This window comes from Triplophysa rosa, linkage group LG8 (genome assembly GCF_024868665.1).
Source record: "Triplophysa rosa linkage group LG8, Trosa_1v2, whole genome shotgun sequence".
In the NCBI taxonomy this organism is placed as follows: Eukaryota; Metazoa; Chordata; class Actinopteri; order Cypriniformes; family Nemacheilidae; genus Triplophysa; species Triplophysa rosa.
The window spans coordinates 16,565,593-16,584,856 of NC_079897.1; the positions used below are offsets into that span (position 1 = coordinate 16,565,593).

General features: G+C 37.6%; 3 protein-coding genes across 3 annotated transcripts in view; all 3 read right to left on the bottom strand.

The window, feature by feature from the left end:
• Positions 1–2,763, bottom strand: part of rapgef5b (Rap guanine nucleotide exchange factor (GEF) 5b) — a 50,621-nt gene extending 47,858 nt beyond the window's left edge. The window contains exons 1-2 of the mRNA XM_057340630.1: positions 2,498–2,763; positions 588–653 (exon numbers count right to left, since the gene is read on the bottom strand). Coding sequence (XP_057196613.1) covers positions 588–653; positions 2,498–2,635 — 204 coding nt within the window. The 5' untranslated portion in view covers positions 2,636–2,763. The remainder of the gene's footprint in view (positions 1–587; positions 654–2,497) is intronic.
• A 1,620-nt stretch (positions 2,764–4,383) lies between these two features.
• On the bottom strand, positions 4,384–9,252 carry si:ch211-254p10.2 (solute carrier family 40 member 1). The gene is made up of 9 exons (XM_057340535.1): positions 9,010–9,252; positions 8,231–8,340; positions 7,866–7,933; positions 7,538–7,697; positions 7,118–7,233; positions 6,630–6,756; positions 6,257–6,511; positions 5,482–6,147; positions 4,384–4,748 (listed from the first exon to the last, which is right to left on the bottom strand). Exons 2-9 carry the CDS (start codon positions 8,337–8,339, stop codon positions 4,489–4,491), a joined length of 1,761 nt encoding a protein of 586 aa, XP_057196518.1. The 5' UTR covers position 8,340; positions 9,010–9,252; the 3' UTR covers positions 4,384–4,488.
• Positions 9,253–11,170: 1,918 nt separating this feature from the next.
• Positions 11,171–18,627, bottom strand: LOC130557885 (sodium-dependent neutral amino acid transporter B(0)AT3-like). Its single transcript, XM_057340003.1, has 12 exons — positions 18,407–18,627; positions 15,233–15,373; positions 14,853–14,990; positions 14,533–14,714; positions 14,325–14,435; positions 14,132–14,244; positions 13,114–13,242; positions 12,870–13,026; positions 12,462–12,666; positions 12,194–12,353; positions 11,892–12,054; positions 11,171–11,790 (listed from the first exon to the last, which is right to left on the bottom strand). The coding sequence occupies exons 1-12, from the start codon at positions 18,582–18,584 to the stop codon at positions 11,611–11,613; spliced, it is 1,857 nt and encodes a 618-aa protein (XP_057195986.1). The 5' UTR covers positions 18,585–18,627; the 3' UTR covers positions 11,171–11,610.
• Positions 18,628–19,264: the final 637 nt, after the last annotated feature.

The following is a 19,264-nucleotide window of genomic DNA, read 5'->3' on the forward strand; positions in this document are numbered from 1 at the left end:
CATCATTTACTCACCTTCGAGTTGTTCCAAGTCTGTACAAATTTCTTTGTTCTGATGAACACAGAGAAAGATATTTGGAAGAATGCTTATAACCAGACAGATTTTGCCCCCCATTGACTACCATAGGAAAAAATACAATGGTAGTCAAAAGTGCCCCAGAACTGTCCTACATTCTTAAAAATGTCTTCTTTTGTGTTCAACAGAACAAAAAAAAAGATAAATTAATTTTTCCTACTATGGGAGTCAATGGGGGCAAGATCTCTTTGGTTATAAGCACTCTTCCAAATATCTTTCTCTGTGTTCAAAAGAACAAAAAAATGTATCTGGAACAATTCGAAGGTGAGTAAATGACACAATTTTCATTTTCTGGTGAAGTATCCCTTAAAGCCTTATAGTATATATACACTGTATACGAAACAATTTTACTTCTTGTGCACACACATAAAAAAATGTAAATGCTTAGGAAACGGTAGCTTTATGCTAGGGACATACCCCTCGCAATATTTTATCCATCTATTGAACTGCATTTTATACAACCAGCTTTTCAAGTCACTTGTGTAGACAGGGAGGGTAAATGCCTGATATACCTTGTGTCTAGTCTGCGCTGCACTTGAACAGTGGATGGACTCAGGTGCCGGCTTCTGAGATATAATCTATCAGGAAAAGAATGAGGTTAAACATCTAAAAACAATAAAGCTCTGTAAATTCAGACAATACACTTTGTCAACTGTCTCTTATCGTCGAACAGCAGCTATGAAGATTGTGTACAGAGGTTCATTCACTTCACCATTATATCTATGTCTAAATCGACACAATTACTAAAAAAACTAAAAGGTCAGACCGGTTGAGACTTTCGCTTAACAGCTCTAGACATACCGTACAGATTTGACTTTGGACAAGAGAATGTATAATGGAAATATAAACAATAAATTTAATTTGTAAATAAAAGAGAGATGTATACAGAAAAATAAATAAAGTAACAATATACTGTATGCGCAGCAAAGGCATCAGACAGTATTGTGAACTACACATATTTCAAAAGCATTTTGACTCAGTGAAAGAAAGCGTAGTGGACGGTAGTGAAAGGCTGATGGGCCAGTACTCATTGTGTACTTTAGCTAATGACTCAGGACGATTGCTGTGGAAACACACAGTGAAGTCATTTTTGTTGTCAATGTAAACTGCTGCACTTAACCTCCATGTCTGGAAACATGCAGTTTATAATACAGATATCAGCAATATTTCTTTATGCTAGGCTATACTTGGGGATTTGACAAGACATTTCAAACACTACAGCGCTCTACAATGTGGCATCCTGTAAATCAGCTAAAATACTTCAAATAACACTTTCTTGTTTTATCTGCAGTTTCATGCCCTCAAATAAATCGAGGAAATGACACAAAGATTGAACGGACATAAATCAACATTGGGGTTAGGAATAACAGTCCCATAACAATCCTACAGGCAATTATTGCAAGTATGGCATATGACAATATTATGAAATATTTGTAATAATACCATTTCTGTTTTCTATAAATATTTTCCCCTTATGTCTCTACTATCATGTATTTTCTTTCGTGAAAAGCGCTATAGACAACTTCGCAAGATACAGTATAAACACTGGGCCAGAAGCGCTTCATTTCCGTTTTTTTATTTATATGTTTAAATCTCACATACTGTGAGATCCCCCAAACACAGAGGATGCCTACCAGTGAAACCTCAGACCTCCTTTCCTCTATTCATATTCTTGACTGCTTCCCCCTGTCATGCATAAGGCGTGGGAAATGTCCTTTTGGGCAATTCAACTGTGCTGAAATAGTGGGATTATAACACCTAGTCCTATTAAGCAAATCTGAAATTAAATAATAAAGAAATGTGTTTAACATTTTGATCCGGTTATAAATGTTCTGTTGGTTGTGTTACTTCTTACTGACCAGCACAGGACCAGCTTTGTTTACGTCCTCTGAAGGGGTCTTTATAAAAAATGAGAATTGCATTGAAAATGTTGATAAATGAAATGATGACCACCAGTTACCACCTACATTTTACCCTAATGTATTTACATCTTTCTAACATAAAACTTCGATGTTGAACAAACTACCTATTTATCGACATCAAACATTGAAAGCAAACATAACAGGTAAATACTCATCACGAGTCACTTATTTTAAGAAATGCACATGATTGAAATGTGTATATGTACAGGTAATTTCAAATGTCACTTTAGTTTTGTTGCAGAAACACAAAACCTCATTCAAGGTTTCAAATCCCACCCAACAGGTTTCCCTTCAACCAATCTCACATTACAACCTGACCAATAAAATGAATAAATTCAGCGTAGTTCACTTCAGCCATGAAGTCATGCAGTGAGCATTTCTTACCAGCAGACTAACACATGCGATAACCGTAGCCTATACTACATTAAATTGACTACAATCCTAAAGCTCAACATTCAAGTACAATACAGCCACTTTAAAATGTTACAAAGTAGACTTACAACTTCCAAACTGGTCTTGAACTCAGAGTTGGGTGAAAGTGAAGGATCATGTCTGCTGCTCTTGAGAGTTTTACTCCAGCGCCAGCTCATGAGACCACCCTTGACCACAGACCGACCCTCATTCACCATCTCCTCCATGTCCCTGACAGAAAACAGCACAGATTGAAGGTCATGTGCCGAGATTCTTCAGATCACTGACGGATGTTGACTCATCTACAGGTGAGCAAATAAGATCAGTCCGGTCGGAACAGCGCTAGATCAGTAGATGCGCATTGTGTGGCAATGGCAGACACGTGAGTAAACATAGGTGCGGGGTTGTAAAGGTAATAGGTCACGTGACATGAGTGGGCCGTACCTATGAGATCACCGCTAAAAAGTTTGTTAGTGTTTGGCCCAAGGGCATTGTATTATCCGATCATTTTTAAAGAAGAAATATCATTTTTAAAGAGGGATCTTGATACTTTCTACATTCGTTTCGGTTGCATTACAACTGATACATTTTTAATTTAGGCCGGATTTGTAAATATAGAGAACAGTAGAAAACTGATAGAATTTTTTTTAAATGTGCTAAATCTGACGCCATTATTGTTTTCTTTTAGTTCAGTTGATGTGGAGAGCCATTGTCTAATTTTTAAAAGCGAGTGTTAAATTGCTTTTTTTGATTTTTTTGGAAGCTGCGCAGACCGATCAGGGAATTACATCAGAATACCGCGAGAACGATTTGAATGCAGTGCTTTTGCTGTATCTCGCGGTACTGTGATGTCATACGCTAATTAGTCTGCGCAGTGCCGCATGAAGTTGAATACGCCTCTGAATTCCCTATTGTGATGCACTTGCTATTGTCCTTTGGTTTAGAGAGACATCTGGTGGACGCAGACCAGAATTTGCATTTCAACAGCCGTTCTTAAATTATTTATTGTCCATTCAAATCAATCCAATGAATGCTTTGTATTCGAAAAACGCTTTTATTGGTTGTCATGTCTAACACTCTAAAACATTTAACATAACACATCAGCATAAAATAACGATCTGTAAAATAATGGTATCCCATATTTAATTATTAACACAATTTCAACAGATGCAACGCAGTGTGATATACTGTACGTATATGTTAACCATTACTAATGTAGTTACCTTTCACAAATAGGTTCAAGCTAGAGTTCAAAACGTAACAGTGAAGTGCTGAGGTAAGATTCTGTTTGCATCAATTTTGAACTCAAAAAAGAAAGTGATAAATTAAAAGACACAACGTGTAACAGACGTATTAAAGTCCACTGTCTTTTTAAAACTCACAAATTCTTAACTTAAATTAGAGATAAAGTTAAAAGATAAACAGTAGCTAAGAGAGGATTGCTCTTTCTGTTTGTTGGACGAGATTCATTGTTCAGTGCTTTATTCCAAAAAGTAATGTCCGTCTGTCACTTTTATGATTTATATTATAGCTCGAACTACTGACAAACACATTTAAGTATCCATACTTGTCAAATAGAAATTCAAAGAAATATTTCATATATTTGTTACATTTATGAACATTGTAAAAGGATGTTGCATATGTACATATATGTGACAGTTTTTATATCTGTAAAATCTATACATATACTTGAATATTATGCATATTACTTGTGTCTAATTGGCAACAATGGGATAAATTTAAGAAGGCCTTCAAAAAAGGTGTTTGCTCTGGTAAGAATCCATAAAAAGGTGTTGTGTCAGCTGTGTTTAACACATGTTCCTCTAATAATACTGTGCATTTTCAAACTTATTAACTACCAGTAGAAGTCTGGCTCTCCGAAGTGCCAACTTGACAATAATTTAGGCGTTTCTCTTGACTGTCAGCAGGAGGCGCTGTTATTCACCTGAGTACTGGACTACTGCCGAGCCCTTTCTCTGCATTCCCGAAATGAATCAAGAATCGGCCCAACCAAAACACGTGGCACGTACAGGAGTGAAGAGACATTGAACAGAGAAATCCGCATGCACATCTGCGTTGCTTATGTATCTGTGCGTAGTTTCCTCTTGGCTTTCCTGGCATACAGGAAGTACATGGTGTGTCCCGTGAAAATGAATAGAACAGAAACGATGACAAGAATGCCGAAGTGTTGTGGCTGAGGGGCAGAGATGACCATGAGGAAATGCAGGAGGTCCATTAGGTAGTTCATGGAACTCTGGACTCCGTTCACCACCCCACGCTCTGATTCACATATTGTTTCCTGCAAGAGTTGAGTCACTGAAAGGTCAAAAGACCAGAGACCTGTAACACATTGGACAGGTGTATGTGTTAGTATCTCTCACACTTATTAAAAGTAACCTTTATAAAACAGTTTAATTTTGTAGTTTAGCTACACTGTATACAAGGAATATTTATTAAGCCAATTTTATTAAAACGTTTTTAAATTGTGTTGCTTGTGTCTTTAAAGGAAAAGTTCACCCCAAAATTGTCAAAAAAAGTAGTAGTTACCTCATACAGTTCCAAACCCATATGCATTTTTGGCCCAGTTGACTTAAATCGGACTTTATGGAAAAGACATTCTTCAAAATTCTTACAAAAAAGGCATATGGGTTTGGAGTGGCGTGATGGTGAATAACTCATGACATAATTTTCATTTGCGGGTAAATTGTACCTTAAGTAAATTCAGTAAAGTTTTCCTTATACTGTAAAGAAATGTAACTTTAAAAAACTTTAGTTCAAAAGCTGCTTTCAATTTTTAAGTTAAATCAAATTGGCTTTACAAGTCACTTGAATTTAAATGATATTAAACTGACTTAAAAATCCAGTTTAACCAAAGTTAATTTTACAAGTTATACGAAATCCATGATGTTATATGAGATGCAAATAGAAGTCTTTAATATCATTTGCTGATTTTGCTTACTTAAAATTTTAAGGCAGCAAACAAAAGTTTTTGCAGTGTATAGTAAAATATGAAACATTAGCCTGGTAATGTAAAGTTTATCCATGTTTTAAAGGTACGCACTTTACTGCTCACCAACACGAGCCGTGATGACTCCCAGGAACAGCAGGATGATAGAAACATAAGACTCAGGTTCTGTCCCTGACGGTGCATTCTCAAACAGCACAGTGTTATTGGTCCAGTGAATGGATGAGCGGTCTGGCAGGAAAGGCTGGTTGCTGCCTCCACGCAGCGGGTATCCGTGTCTCTGGTGACCTCCGGCCATCCCGCCCACGTCAGACACATTCCTCACATTTAGCACACTGAGGTCCATGGGGCTCCCGGGGGCAAACACAGAGCACACACAAAGCATAAGGCAACCTAGGTGCAGGCTGCTGGAAATGACCCCAGTGTTGACCAGGCCACATGCTTTCCGCAGCTTTGTGAAAAGGACAGTACCCAAAAGCCCCGCCACAGCAGACACGCCCATTAGTATGCTGAGAAGCGAGCCGCTAATGCCCTGGGTATACGCATAGCCGGTGGTGATACAGTCAAAACCCAACACAGTCGTGTACAGGAAGGCCAGACCCAGGCCGGCTAGGAAAACCTGCTGTCTGTAATATGCCCTCCATCCCTCTCGGCAGGTGCTGAGGAGCCCACGTAGACGGTGGATGCACGGCGGTACTCGGGATTGCTCTTGTAAGTGCAGGCTGTTGGTGTTTTCTTCAGAAATGGCTGCTGGTGGACACTCTGATCTTCTACCTAGATAAAAGAGGATTTATTTTTTACAATTAGGTCCTATCATATTGGACTAGCTAAAAATTAAATAGGGAGGGGCATGCCCACAAAAACTTCCAATACAAAAGTTTACCTTGTGAGGATTTTCTTTCTCTTTTCTTCTCCAAACAGCTTTGATGCTCCAGGACTGGTGGTTTGACAGACAGCTCCGGTACGATACGGTAGACTCTGGAGAGGAAGATGAACTCTACAATGAGGGATACCAGATTCCATCCCAAGATGAAGCCACAGCCAACCACATTAGAGGCCAGAGTCATTACCTGCCCCACTGCAAGTGGAGCCAGGATGTTGGTCACCTGATCGATCCGCCTCATGGTCGCATTCATTCCTGCATCCGGAGAGCATCGACTTTTAGTCTGCAGGCTTACTTTTAATTTGCTCTAAATGGGACTCGATAGTCTCTGATCATTTTTTTTACTTTACGTGAACAGTAATAGCATTCGTACCTGCGAGGTGACCTCGATTGTAGCCCGTGATCACCACAATCCAGTCCCTCTGGATGGCAATGGTAAGAGCAGTGCTGGCGAGGTTTGCAACATCTGCCAGGATGATCACCACCGTATAACAAACCACCTCGAGTAAGTTTTGTGATGCAACAAGTTACTCTGTGTTCAGTGTCATTGCAGTAAGAAAGTTAATTTACAGCAGTGACCGGCTAACCAGTAGCAGAGACACCATGTCAGCAATGCAACTCTTAGTGCAACTCTTTCCCTGCCAGTGTTTGTTCGTTTTTGCTTCTGTAAATGCTGTAATCTTTCAGAAGATGTAAAACAGTGACCCCTACTGCATTACACTGAACACGTGAAAAAACTCATTAACGTCAAAAATGATTAAAAAAAACTTGTCAAATGAGAGTTAAGACTCGAGTAAGATTAAATGAAACATCTCATTAAGATTTCCAGGGTACAGTAAGTTAAAGGTCAGAAGGACTTACAGTTAACCATCCATCCCAAATTTCCTCAATGTGCTTTTTGTAAGAGAACACCAACATGAGAACAATGCTGCAGATGGTCACTGAGACGTTCTGAATGAACAGAGACAGGTGGGCCACTATAGTGAGAGACAGAAAAGAAATCATGATGATTATGAATGTCATAAAAATATGACAGCAAATTAAAAAAGAAAATTGTAACAGATGGTTTCAGTGGCCCAAACTTAACTTTCGGTAGACCTCCTCAAAGAATCAATAACTGTTGAATAGTTTTAATTGAATTCAATACAATTAATATACAATCAAATATTAATATAATAAAACAAAATAAATTGTTATTATAACCTAACAGACTAAAGTTAACTTCGAGTTTCGATGAAACCGTCTACATGTGAAGTATTAATGTGATGATACATCTTTTACCTTTGTTTCTTGGATTGCGGTCAACCCAATCTCCTATCAAAGCCCCCAGTAAGAGCACAGACCCAGCCACCACCAGTCCAAAGATGCCAGTTAACAGCAGGTTATGTCCATACAGCTCGATCAGGAAAACAGAAATGGCAAAATGCCACATGCGATCACCCTGGCACACGAAGAGAGACGCTCTGCTCAACATCATACATCAGGTATCATATTTCTCATCTTTTGTATGATCTTTCAAGCAGCAGGAAAACATGTAATACTGTGCCAAAGCTCATGCCCCGCTTACTGAGTGCCATCCCAGCATGGCAGAAATGAAAGGACTGCTTACCCACATAGATAATGCTCCACTCACATAGATGAGAAACTTGGGGCCCTTGAGGTAGATGAGGGCTGATCCTAAGAGATAAAGGGTCATTAAATATATATGTCGTATGGCACATCTGTAGGGCAATTCATTTTTTTTCATGGCAGGTAGAAAACAAACAAATTAAACAGAGTATTTTACTACAAGGAAGGTAGGTAAGTTTTATTAATGTGGCTCTAGACTTGTTTTGTATAGAAATTGAATTATACATGGCTGAATTATAGATAAAAAAACTAGTTACACTGAATTATCAGCTTGTTTTGAGGAGGCAGTTCTGATCTAAATAATTCTGTCTGTGCAAAAAGCATTATAGAGGTAAAGAAACATACTTGGTGTGCTCCTGGCTTTTATCACAGGCGAATCTCTGTCATTATCTTGGTCAAACTCCATGACAACACCAGCACCAGCACATTGAGGTCTCTCTGTTCTGAGAGACATCCTGCAAAAGAAGAGCACGTTCCTATCAAGTCGACATCATTTCATAAAATCTCAATTAACCTTTATTCAATTCTAAAGAAAACCATTTTGTACCAAAGATATAGGAATACAAAAAAAGTATGCTTTTAGATCACACTGTATGAGGCCTACTGTATACATAGAATGTAACAATTAACCAATGATATTTAAAGGGAACGTTCACCCCCCCAAAAATCTTTCATTTACTCACGTTCATATTTTTCTAAACCTGTATGACTTTCTTCTGCAGAACACAAAAGAAGATATTTTGAAGAGGGTTGGTAACCAAACAACACTGACCCCTATTGACTTCCATTGTAACAACACAAAACCACTGAAACATTTCTCAAAATATCTTCTTTTGTGTTCCACAGAAGAGAGAGTCATATGGTTTTGATGAGGGTGAATAAATGATGAGTGAAATACTTCAGAGAACTTGGTTATAGTTAATAATATTACAAATGCCCAACAATACGTCTGTATTTACAGTGAACAAAATGTTTAATCAATTTTGTCACTTGCTTACCTTTATATGTTAAATAAAATGTACATAAATACTTATATGTTAAATAAAATGTAAACAAATTAAGGGTGTAAAATAAAATGCAATGATTGAAAATTTTTTAAAAAGACAGACAGAAATAAAAATCACCTGATACTTGACTCTTTTAAGCTCTCTTTGCTATGAGATCTTGCTGTGTCTTAAGGATGTGCTGTCCTGTGCCATGTGGCCCAGGTGGGGATGCTTCCATGCAGGCCTGAATCCCAGCGGTCGTACTGTGAGAGGCTCGGTAACATCTCAGTGCATGAGGGCACTGCTGAATGAAACTGCCAGAAAAGCAGAACAGGTCACAGGCTGACAAAAACAGCATGTGACAGCAAAAGGGGGACAATGTTACCGTTCACCCATCACATTACAAAAAAGGACCACCCTGTCACATCAAATCTCATGCACATGCACACATGGCACGATAATGATTCAGTTTTATGTTAATTTTATTGCTTTGCCATAATTTTGCCTTAATATTACGTTTACGACTAATATACTCAAAAATTATATATTGTGAGGTCATGTGACTATCATTCAGTCACACACAGTACATGTTAAATGAGGTATAAACATGCAAAACCTTAACATAAATATGATACAATATGAGATATGCACTGAAAGAACAAATTTTACAAAATGTTACTATTTTATAACATAGTTTTTATATTAAAGGGGTCATATGACACGGCTAACATGAATATTATCGTTTGTTGTCGATGTAAGGCAATGTGTATGCACGATTTAAGGTTAAAAAATGCTGTACTTTCCACATACCGTGCATGTTTGTATCTCCTCTTTGCCCCGCCTCTCTGAAACACGCAGATTTTTTACAAAGCTCATCGCTCTGAAACGCGAGGTGTGCTATGATTGGCCAGTTAACCAGTGCGTAGTGATTGGTCGAATACTGCAAGCGTGTGACGGAAATGTAACGCCTCTTACCATATTTGGAACATCAGGTTCGCCCACCTTACTTGCGTATAAATTTGGGCGGTCTTAGTTAAATCATACCACGAACTGATGTAGATCTGTGGGGGTGTGGTTACACGAGGCGTTTCAGGCAGGTCTGAGTGAGCATTCGCTTTTAGATAGAATGCATCTTTTGTTCCGACACTTTAATTTTTGCAATTTTACGTGTCTAATACATGCATGGGCAACTTATAACACAGCAAAGACACAGAAAAACACGTATTCGTGCCATATGACCCCTTTTTTTAAAAAGTGTAAATAATTTTTACATGTTTTTGAAATGCAATATAAATGTTAGATCACCGAAAAGTTTGCTGTAAAATAACGAAAAAACTTGTATGTTTTTTTTTTTTCTGGCACCCCAGCTGGAATGTTTTTTACAGTGTATAATGTTCTTTATCCAACCCTTTATCTCACTTCAGTTAAAAAACAACGAAGGTTTACAACATCTCACCTGTTTTTCAGCAGTTTACATGACATATATGGCCACAAGCTGACATGTTTATTACAGCTATTAGTACAGCTTATTGCTACTAACTTGTGTTTTTCCAACAAGTCTTACCGTAAACTGCAGACTAATTCTTTGGTGTTACCGTTATTAATGAGCATTGCCTGGCAAAGTTATATTTTTACACATTTGTGACCCTGGATCACAAAACCAGTCTTAAGTAGCACGGGAACATTTTTAGTAAAAGACAAAAATACATTGTGTGGGTCAAAATTATCGATTTTTCTTTTATGCCAAAAATCATTAGGATATTAAGTAAAGATCATGTTCCATGAATATATTTTGTAAATTTCCTGCCTTAAATATATAAAAAACTTTATTTTTGTGAGTGGATGGTCTGCCACAGTGCCCCTGATTAACAACTTCAAAGGCAATTTTCTCAATATTTTAATTTTTTGCGCTCTCAGATTCCTGAGTTTTAAACGGTTGTATCTCAGCCAGATATTGTCCTATTTTAACAACTCATATATCTTTAGAAAGTTTATTTATTCAGCTTTCAGATTATGTAAAAATCTCAATTTCGAAAAATTGACCCATAAGACTGGTTTTGTTGCACAGGGTCACATTTTATCTGAAGTATTTGTCACTTTTATTAGGTAGTCAGTATGAAGTCTGACATGCGGCAAGATTACTTTCATCTCTTTATGTTTTTTTCTTTGGTTTGTTAAGTCTTTCTGTGTGTGACAATACATCCACTTATTACCTCTTTATAAAGCAGTATGTGGTGTGTCATGGAAATTATCAGGATATTTTAATACATTTATCTTAGAAATGCAAATTACATAATTAATGAACCAAGATACAGTGTGCCAATAAAAATCTCAGTGTTAGCCTAAGCTAACTTTGCTGTCAATTTAATTAAATTAATATTCCTGGAAATGAATACATACAATATAAACTGTAACTGAAAATGCAGAACGATGTTATATACTATTAAGATATATTTTAATTAAAAAATACAGAGTATCCAATTAAATGACGTGAGATATTACATGAGCAAATATTGTCTATAAATACATCACATCTTTTTCCTCAGGTTTCCTCTAGAAAACTCAAGTTGTTCCCTCTGAAATAATCAGAGATGATTATACAGTCTTGATAATACTACTGTATGAATGCTGCATGTTGATATCATTCAGCTTTACCATTACATTTTTAATAAACATTCTCCATTGGAGATTTTGTGAATGAAAAAAACATTCTTGAAAGAGCTAACAGTACATCAATCCCTAAGTTTCAACATCATAAGCTTCTGGAGTGTTTCTATCTGTTGTGTATTTATGAAGTAACTGGATGAAGCGGTAGAGCACCCCTAGTGGAATAAGACAACATGGCACAGCAGGCAGGAGAACACAAATGTTAAAGACCCATGAAGGATAAGGCTGATCCTCTGCCTTTGGAAAATCAACCTGAGGGATACAGGGGTAAAGAATGTAATATTTTTTTCTTCAATATGTACCATCATACTTAAAAACGTTGTCTGAAACAATCATAGATCAAAGTGTCATACATGATTTGGGTTCCACGCCTTATAGGTCGGCTGCTTCTGGGCCTCAACTATCACATATGCCAAGAAGACCACCAGCAGCATGAGGGGGCTGATCACCCTCCACATCACCTGCCAATACAGGTTGGGCCTCCGTCCAGTCATCCACTCGATGTCATCACTGAACCTGATATATAATCCCATAATCAGTAAATTATTAAGGAACAGACTTATATATTTAACCTTATGACCAAGCCTTTCTTCATTATATTGCTCTGTACATGCATGAAGGCTAAAAATGCTTCGGAATGCTTTCAGTCACATACCTGTTAACACCATAGACACAGACCACTGCTATGATCTCAAAAAAGGCGATGACCAGCAATGGGACGGACCCCACATAGCTGTTGAATATTTCTAGCCAGTAGTTTCCAGAGCGCAGACAGAAGATCAAGGCGATAGTGAAGGAAACCAGGCATATGAGACCTGTAAAGAGAATTATGTATGTGGATAAGTTCCGAAAAAATGACCTAAAAAGGCAAAATAAATCATATATTCCTCTTTTACACTGACTAGAGTCATTTGACTTTATACCTGTTAAAAGTTCTTTGGGGATTCTTTTGGGTATAATGTGCAGGTCTAACAGAGGAGTGAGAACCCCTTCTAGACTTCCAAACATAGAAGACAGTCCCAAAGTGAACAGCATGATGAAGAAGAGCACAGCCCAAACCTGAGAACCTGGCATCTTTGTGACCGCTTCTGTGAACACTATGAATGCCAGGCCAGTGCCTGATGCACTCTTGGGTATACAAAATACACAGACGCACACAGGGGGGACAATGACCTATTGTTATTTTCCATTACATCTTTTAAAAGGTTGCAGATGAATGTTTGCTACCCTACATGCAGATCAGCACATTTCAGATAACTGTTTTTAACAAAATACAAATTACAGCAACAAAAAAAGCTAATGAGCATATGACTTATCAAATGCAGCCTTACCTGATTGAGAAATGCATTAAGATCACACATCTTCAAATTATGCTCTTTGACAAATGATGGATTTGTAGAATTCAGGTGTGTGAACCACAGTTCATAACTGGCTTCTGTTACATTGTTATCCGAAATATTTAAAGCAACCGCCCAAGTATTCACATGACTGAAAAGAAAGGATAAAGGACAAAAGTTAAATCTTTCGCACAATGTCTACATTTCATTATTATTGTGGTGAAATTGTTATCGTCACCTGTTTATGCATTCCAAATAATTAGTTTGTGCCTTGAATCCCAGGATTGCAAAGATGGGTATAGATGCATAGATGGATGTAAAACTGTTGATGCAGCCAACGAGGACAGCATCACGTTCACAGTTGTTCCTGAGAACAGAGAATTTGGGTACAGATTTTGCACATTAACATTCAAGTTGAAAATGTACATTGTGTCTTAATTGACCAGTAGAAAGTATTTATAGGCTAAGGGTGTGCCCTTTTTTATTTGATTTGATTACTAAATTATTTCGTAACACTTAACAATAAGGTGCTATTGGTTAACATTAGTAAATACATCAGCAAACATTAGCTAACAATGAACAATTTAGTTTTTCAGCATTTATCAATCCTTGTCAATGTAAGGTCATGTCAATACAGTTTGTGGCGGGGATACAGATCCAGGTGCCGGGCATATAAGCCGCACAAGCACAACACTAGCTGGGCTAGTTCTCCCTACACGCCACTAATGCTGTTTCTCTTTCTGCCAAAACAGAGTCAAGCGGCTGAAGAATTAAGTAAAATTAGATGTTTTTAATGTTATTTTACGCCAACTTGTAAATTTGTAGAATATTTCTGCAATCTGACATTTTCTTTACCGCAATTTAAAAATATATGAAAATTCTGTAAGATAAAACAATACAATTCCTAAAAATGAGTTCAGTTCCTTTCACATGAGTGTCCTAACCACATAACATTAACAATATTCCACTATGACATCTAAAAGTGTCTAAAGATGTTTTTATATTCAATAATATACAGTATCTATTGTTTTATCATATGAAACTTCATTCCTGAAACTATGCTTGTGCTAGCCTAGTTTTCTCTGAAATAAATTCTACTCGATTTGATTCTATATTTTGTTACATAAAAATATGTGGTAACAACATTAATGTGGGTGTTGTCTATTAAATCCAGGCATGAAACTGATAAGCACAGAAGACTGACAGTTGTGTTAAGGTGTTGTTTTTACATGTACGTTTGGTTGGTGGTTTCTTACTTCTGTGGGTTATAACTGGAAAATGCAATGAGGCCACCAAAGGCTAAAGACAGAGAGAAGAAAATCTGAGTGGCTGCGTCTAACCACACCCTTGGGTCCTTTAATGTTTCCCACTGTCAGGAGAAACAAACAAGTTAACCATTCACATCATTTGTCACAGACTGCATTAAAGGCTCTGTGTTATAAGACCTACATTTGGGCTGAAGAGGTTTTGTATTCCAAGAGTAGCACCTGGTAGAGTCAATGACTGGATCAGAAAAATGGTGAGCACCACATAAGGGAAGATGGCTGTCACATATATAGCCTGCAGCATAAAATGTCCAGAGTATTCATTAAGACAGTTGTTTTGCGTAACATGAAGTAATGAGAGCAGGGTCTCACAAAACGGTCACTTTAAATACCTTTCCAATGGTTTCAATGCCTCGGATGAAGCAAAAATAAACTATGCACCAGGCTGCAGCCAGACACAACACCAGCTTACCCTCTATACCCCCATTGATATCAATGTTTGGAGAGATGTTCAGAGTCTCCCTGTACCAGAAATAGTTGGCGGGGGTGCTCTGTTTGCACTCCTCAATATGTTCTGCAATGGTAAATTACAATGACAGAATATCACATAAAAAAACAACATAATGATTTACCTGCACTAATATGTTTTCTATAAAGCTACTGTGCATTAAAGGTGTTTATAATGTTTGATTCTGTGGTGTTTGTAACTTGCCTGTAAGGTTTAGTGCAGTAGGACAGTGATGCCACGGAAGTGGGTTACGAAACGAATTTAAAAAGTACCATAACACCCATGCCAGGATGGTGTTGTAGAATAAGCCAACAAGGAAGGACACTGTCATAGAAGCCAGACCTGCATGCCCACAGAAATGTTATGTAGATAACATGTATGTAGATGTTGAAACCATCAAAAGTCAAAGAGAGTGACACAATCAATTGTTAGATTGGATTTATAAAGCAGTAAGTTTCTCAGTGGCTGTTTTCTTACATAGAACATTTAGACTGCAACACAGACAGATTGTCGCCATTAATACATACAGACCACAGATAGGAGTCAAACAGGTTTTACAGTCACTTAATTGTTCCATTACCCACCTACGCCACACAAGTACGGTGAGATCGAGTTCCAGACTCCAATGCTGCCGGTCCGGAGATTTTGTCCGATCGCAAGCTCCATATAAAGCAGGGGCAGGCCCTCACAAACCAGAGCTATGAGGTACGGGATGAGGAAGGCACCTGTGTGTCCAAATCAACATAAATTACAGTTTCAGTACACAATCTCACGGCAATTCGTACGAATTTTATATGGTGGCCAATTCGTAGCATCTCAACTGTATGTTTTAGTATGATTTGCTTTTGCACCAGTGATAATTAGGTTTAGGGGAGGGTTGGATGAGGGGCTTAAGTATTTTTAAAGTCCCTGTGAAATTAAATATTACAATTCCTATTTTTCCGTAGAATACTGCAGTGTTTTTTATGAATAGCTTCAGTGTGGGTCATTTTCTTTCTCTGTTAAAAATCTGTGTGCCCTCATAATCTTCGGTTAAAATCTGTAAATGCTCTTCCGCCCTCTAGTGACTATCTATGTCATATGACGTAAGTTAGGCGCCTCCTCCCCTCCAACTGACAGTCTGCTGCTAGTTCCATTTCAAAATTAGACGCCCCCTTTTCTATATCCAATTAATTTGCGATGAAAAACACAAGCCACGCCCACTATCTGTCCTCATTTGATATTCACTCAGAAATGCATCAGAATACAGAAGTAAAAACAAACGCAACTTCCGGTTCACAGTGACATTCAAAATTGTACGTTTTTAGACAATTCACGTAGTACAAATTAATTTAAAATCGTTACGAATTCCCGACTGCATGAAAGACACTTCAAATGTTAATAGTGTAACACAGTAGTGTAGCCAGGAGGGGGCCTCAGATTGCTTAAAATAAAAAATAAGGAATTGTTGAGTTGTTACTCTGGTTGATCGACCAATCAGTGCTCCCCGCTGTTTTCAAAGTTATTGGTTTAATTATGTCACTTTTTATATATATACTGTATATAAATTACGAAAAGATGAGCAAGAAGAAAATGAGAAGACTGCTAAAGATAACGATTACACTGCCTTATCATGTAAAAGGCAAGCCGACGGGTATAGCCACCGAGCTACTGCGGTTCTTTAATCCTGGTCCTCACGACTCCCATATTTTGTAGCCCTGCGAAGTGGACATAAAGGGCATTGAAGTGCGCGAAACGTGACTACTAACGTTACGCAAATAGTAAGTTTTGTCAGGCAGTTGTGTAGCGCAAATTCGTGTTCTGAAGTTAACATCAGAAGCAAACATCAGCCGATTTCCTGTGTGCAGGGAGTAGAGAGCAGTGAACACTGTGTAGGGATCATGACAATCGGGACACAGTTCATTCATGGAGCGCTCTTCTAACAAGCTGATGATTTAATCAGGTATTAACGTATAAACGAGAGACACGCAAAATATCGCGAGGACCAGATAAGAACAGCTAGGCTATGTTTATGTTTGCTAAAACGGCGAAATGAGCTGTAGGCTATAATACAGGTGTATCATTCTAGTAATAGAAACCTATACATATACATAATGGTCCCCTCATTTACAGATAGGCCCCCTCAAAAATAAAATTCTGGCTACGCCACTGGTGTAACATGAATAATGCAACAGTTAACGCTAAGCACAAGGTGTTTGTGTTTGGCAACATCATGAGCCATCACACATTACACTTAATTTAAAGCGGTAACGTTACTTCAGGCTTGAATCAAAACTTCCCCATGTTTTACTCACCCTCAAGGCAATTTTTTTGAAGCTCCAAAAAGTGCATCCATCGATCAAAGAACGGCTCGACACGGCTCCGTGGTCTTAAAGGTCTTCTGAAGCGAATCGATGCGTTTGTTTGAGACATATCCATATTGACTGCGCTTTTAACGATAATGTGTAACATCCGCTGCAGGCAAACGAGAGGCTTTTGGAGCTTCAAAAAATGTCCCCCATTCACTCCCATTATACCGCTTGGAAGTAAAAGGATATGTATTAGAACTCCGACTGCATTATTCTTCAAGAAGAAAGATACATTCACTTAGGATGCCTTGAGGGTAAGTAAAACATGGGGAAATTTTGATTCAGGCCTGAAGTATCACTTTAAACACATGTACACTTAAAATGGAAATAGCGAAGTTTACCCTTGTGGTTGTGAAATGAGGCCTTCACAACTCTTTAGGCCTGTGAGACTATTTAACAGGCCTATACTGACTCTTTTTGCATTCAGCAAAACAGAAAAATCTACTAATAAATCGTCTGCGTGTGTTTAATATAGATGAAGTTTGTATTTGGTTGTAAAATGAAGTGTGTTTGGAAAGGAAATCAAGCTGTGATCACAAAACCACAATGGAAACAGTGGTTTAGAGGATAGGGCATACATGCTTCTGAGAAACGGTCTCAGTGTGCCAGATTTCTGACATAAACTCGAAAAGCATGAAACAAAAATTGATAATGAACGAGAGAAAACGTCTTAAAAAGGTGCTATTAACATATTCTGAAAACATTTAGTGTTTTGTGAGAAACGGAGTGAAATTGAAGTCTTTATCAACATAACAAGCCATTCTGTAGTGTGGGTGTGTGTGTGTCAACTCTAGAAATGCTGGGTTTCTTTAACTCACAGTGGGGTAAAATATAAAAAATAAAGGGAAATGCAAACAACAAATAGATGACAAACACAGGACGAATGTTTGTTTGCATTATCCTAAAAATGTCCATAATTGACCCATTCATATGTTGAAACAACCCGGAATAGTTGAATTTAAACCCAACTATTGGGATTGTCCATATTTTACCTATCCATGGATGATAGACTATATACGTTTAATAAGAAATCAAAACAACATTTTGCTACAAAGAACGTCAAAGTTTTGTTACACAAGGAAATATCTAAAGTAAACCAGCACACCACATATAAATAATATATGTATATTTCATTAATTAATCCATAATTCTAATGATATTTACATGATTTGTTATTTAAAAATCTGCAGAGAATCACATTTTCCTGTCTAGCCTCTATAATATAACACATGTAGTGAAGAGCAGCCTCACTTGTTTCCTGTCTGGTGTTACATCATCTTCCTGTTTCAAACAAGCTGATAAATTCATAAACAAATTGCACTAGGCAGCCCATGCTTCTGTGCCAATTGTGTTTAAATTGTTTTAAATGAACTAATAAGACTTTCAGGACCAAACTAAGCAGACCCTTACCTCCACCATAGGTCTGACATAAGTATGGAAATCGCCATACGTTTCCTAGACCAACAGCAAATCCGATGCATGTGAGCAGGTACTGAGCTTTGTTGTCCCATTTGGGTCTTTGGTCAGCGTTCTTGGTGTCAGTTTTCTCGACAAGGTCTGTGCACTTGTTCTCTTGAACGTCCATCATTGGAGTCTGAAGTTGGCCCCGGAAATCATAAGCTTTTCTGTGGTTACACTGCTGCTGTACACATTTGTTTTCTCCCCTGTTTCGAGGGAAGGAGGGGCCTAAGTGTGAATGCATCATCTTTAAATGATGTCTTTTTTTCTTTTTGGCTTGTGGTAAATTTCCCCAGGAAGCAATCTGTATTATAGCATCAATTCGACAGGTTAAAGGATTAAGCAGCGATGTGAGAGCCATCCCTTAACGCTCTGAAAACAGAAGACGAATCACCTGACATTCATTTCAGAAGTGTACAAGCACAGCCACAATATTAGATTTGAAAAATTATTTTGTTTTAATAAAAGAAATCCGCATTTACAAAAAAAACATGCCCACACATTCCCTTATCATAATCCCAGTGAAACATACACGGCACAAAACAGTCAAAATACAGTTTGTTATATTTATTTGTTATAAAAATAAATACAATGAATGATCTAAACATTTATGCTCTAAAATTGAAGTGCTTGCCTGCCATATGCCAATGTCACAAATAATACAGAATCTTCATATAATTTCACAATATTGAAAGATACTGTATGTAAAATTATATTCAAATTATATTCTTCAACATAAATAAGAGCTTTTTCAACCTAATAGACCCTAATTATACAACATTAACCATATACTGTTTGTAAAAGTCCTCT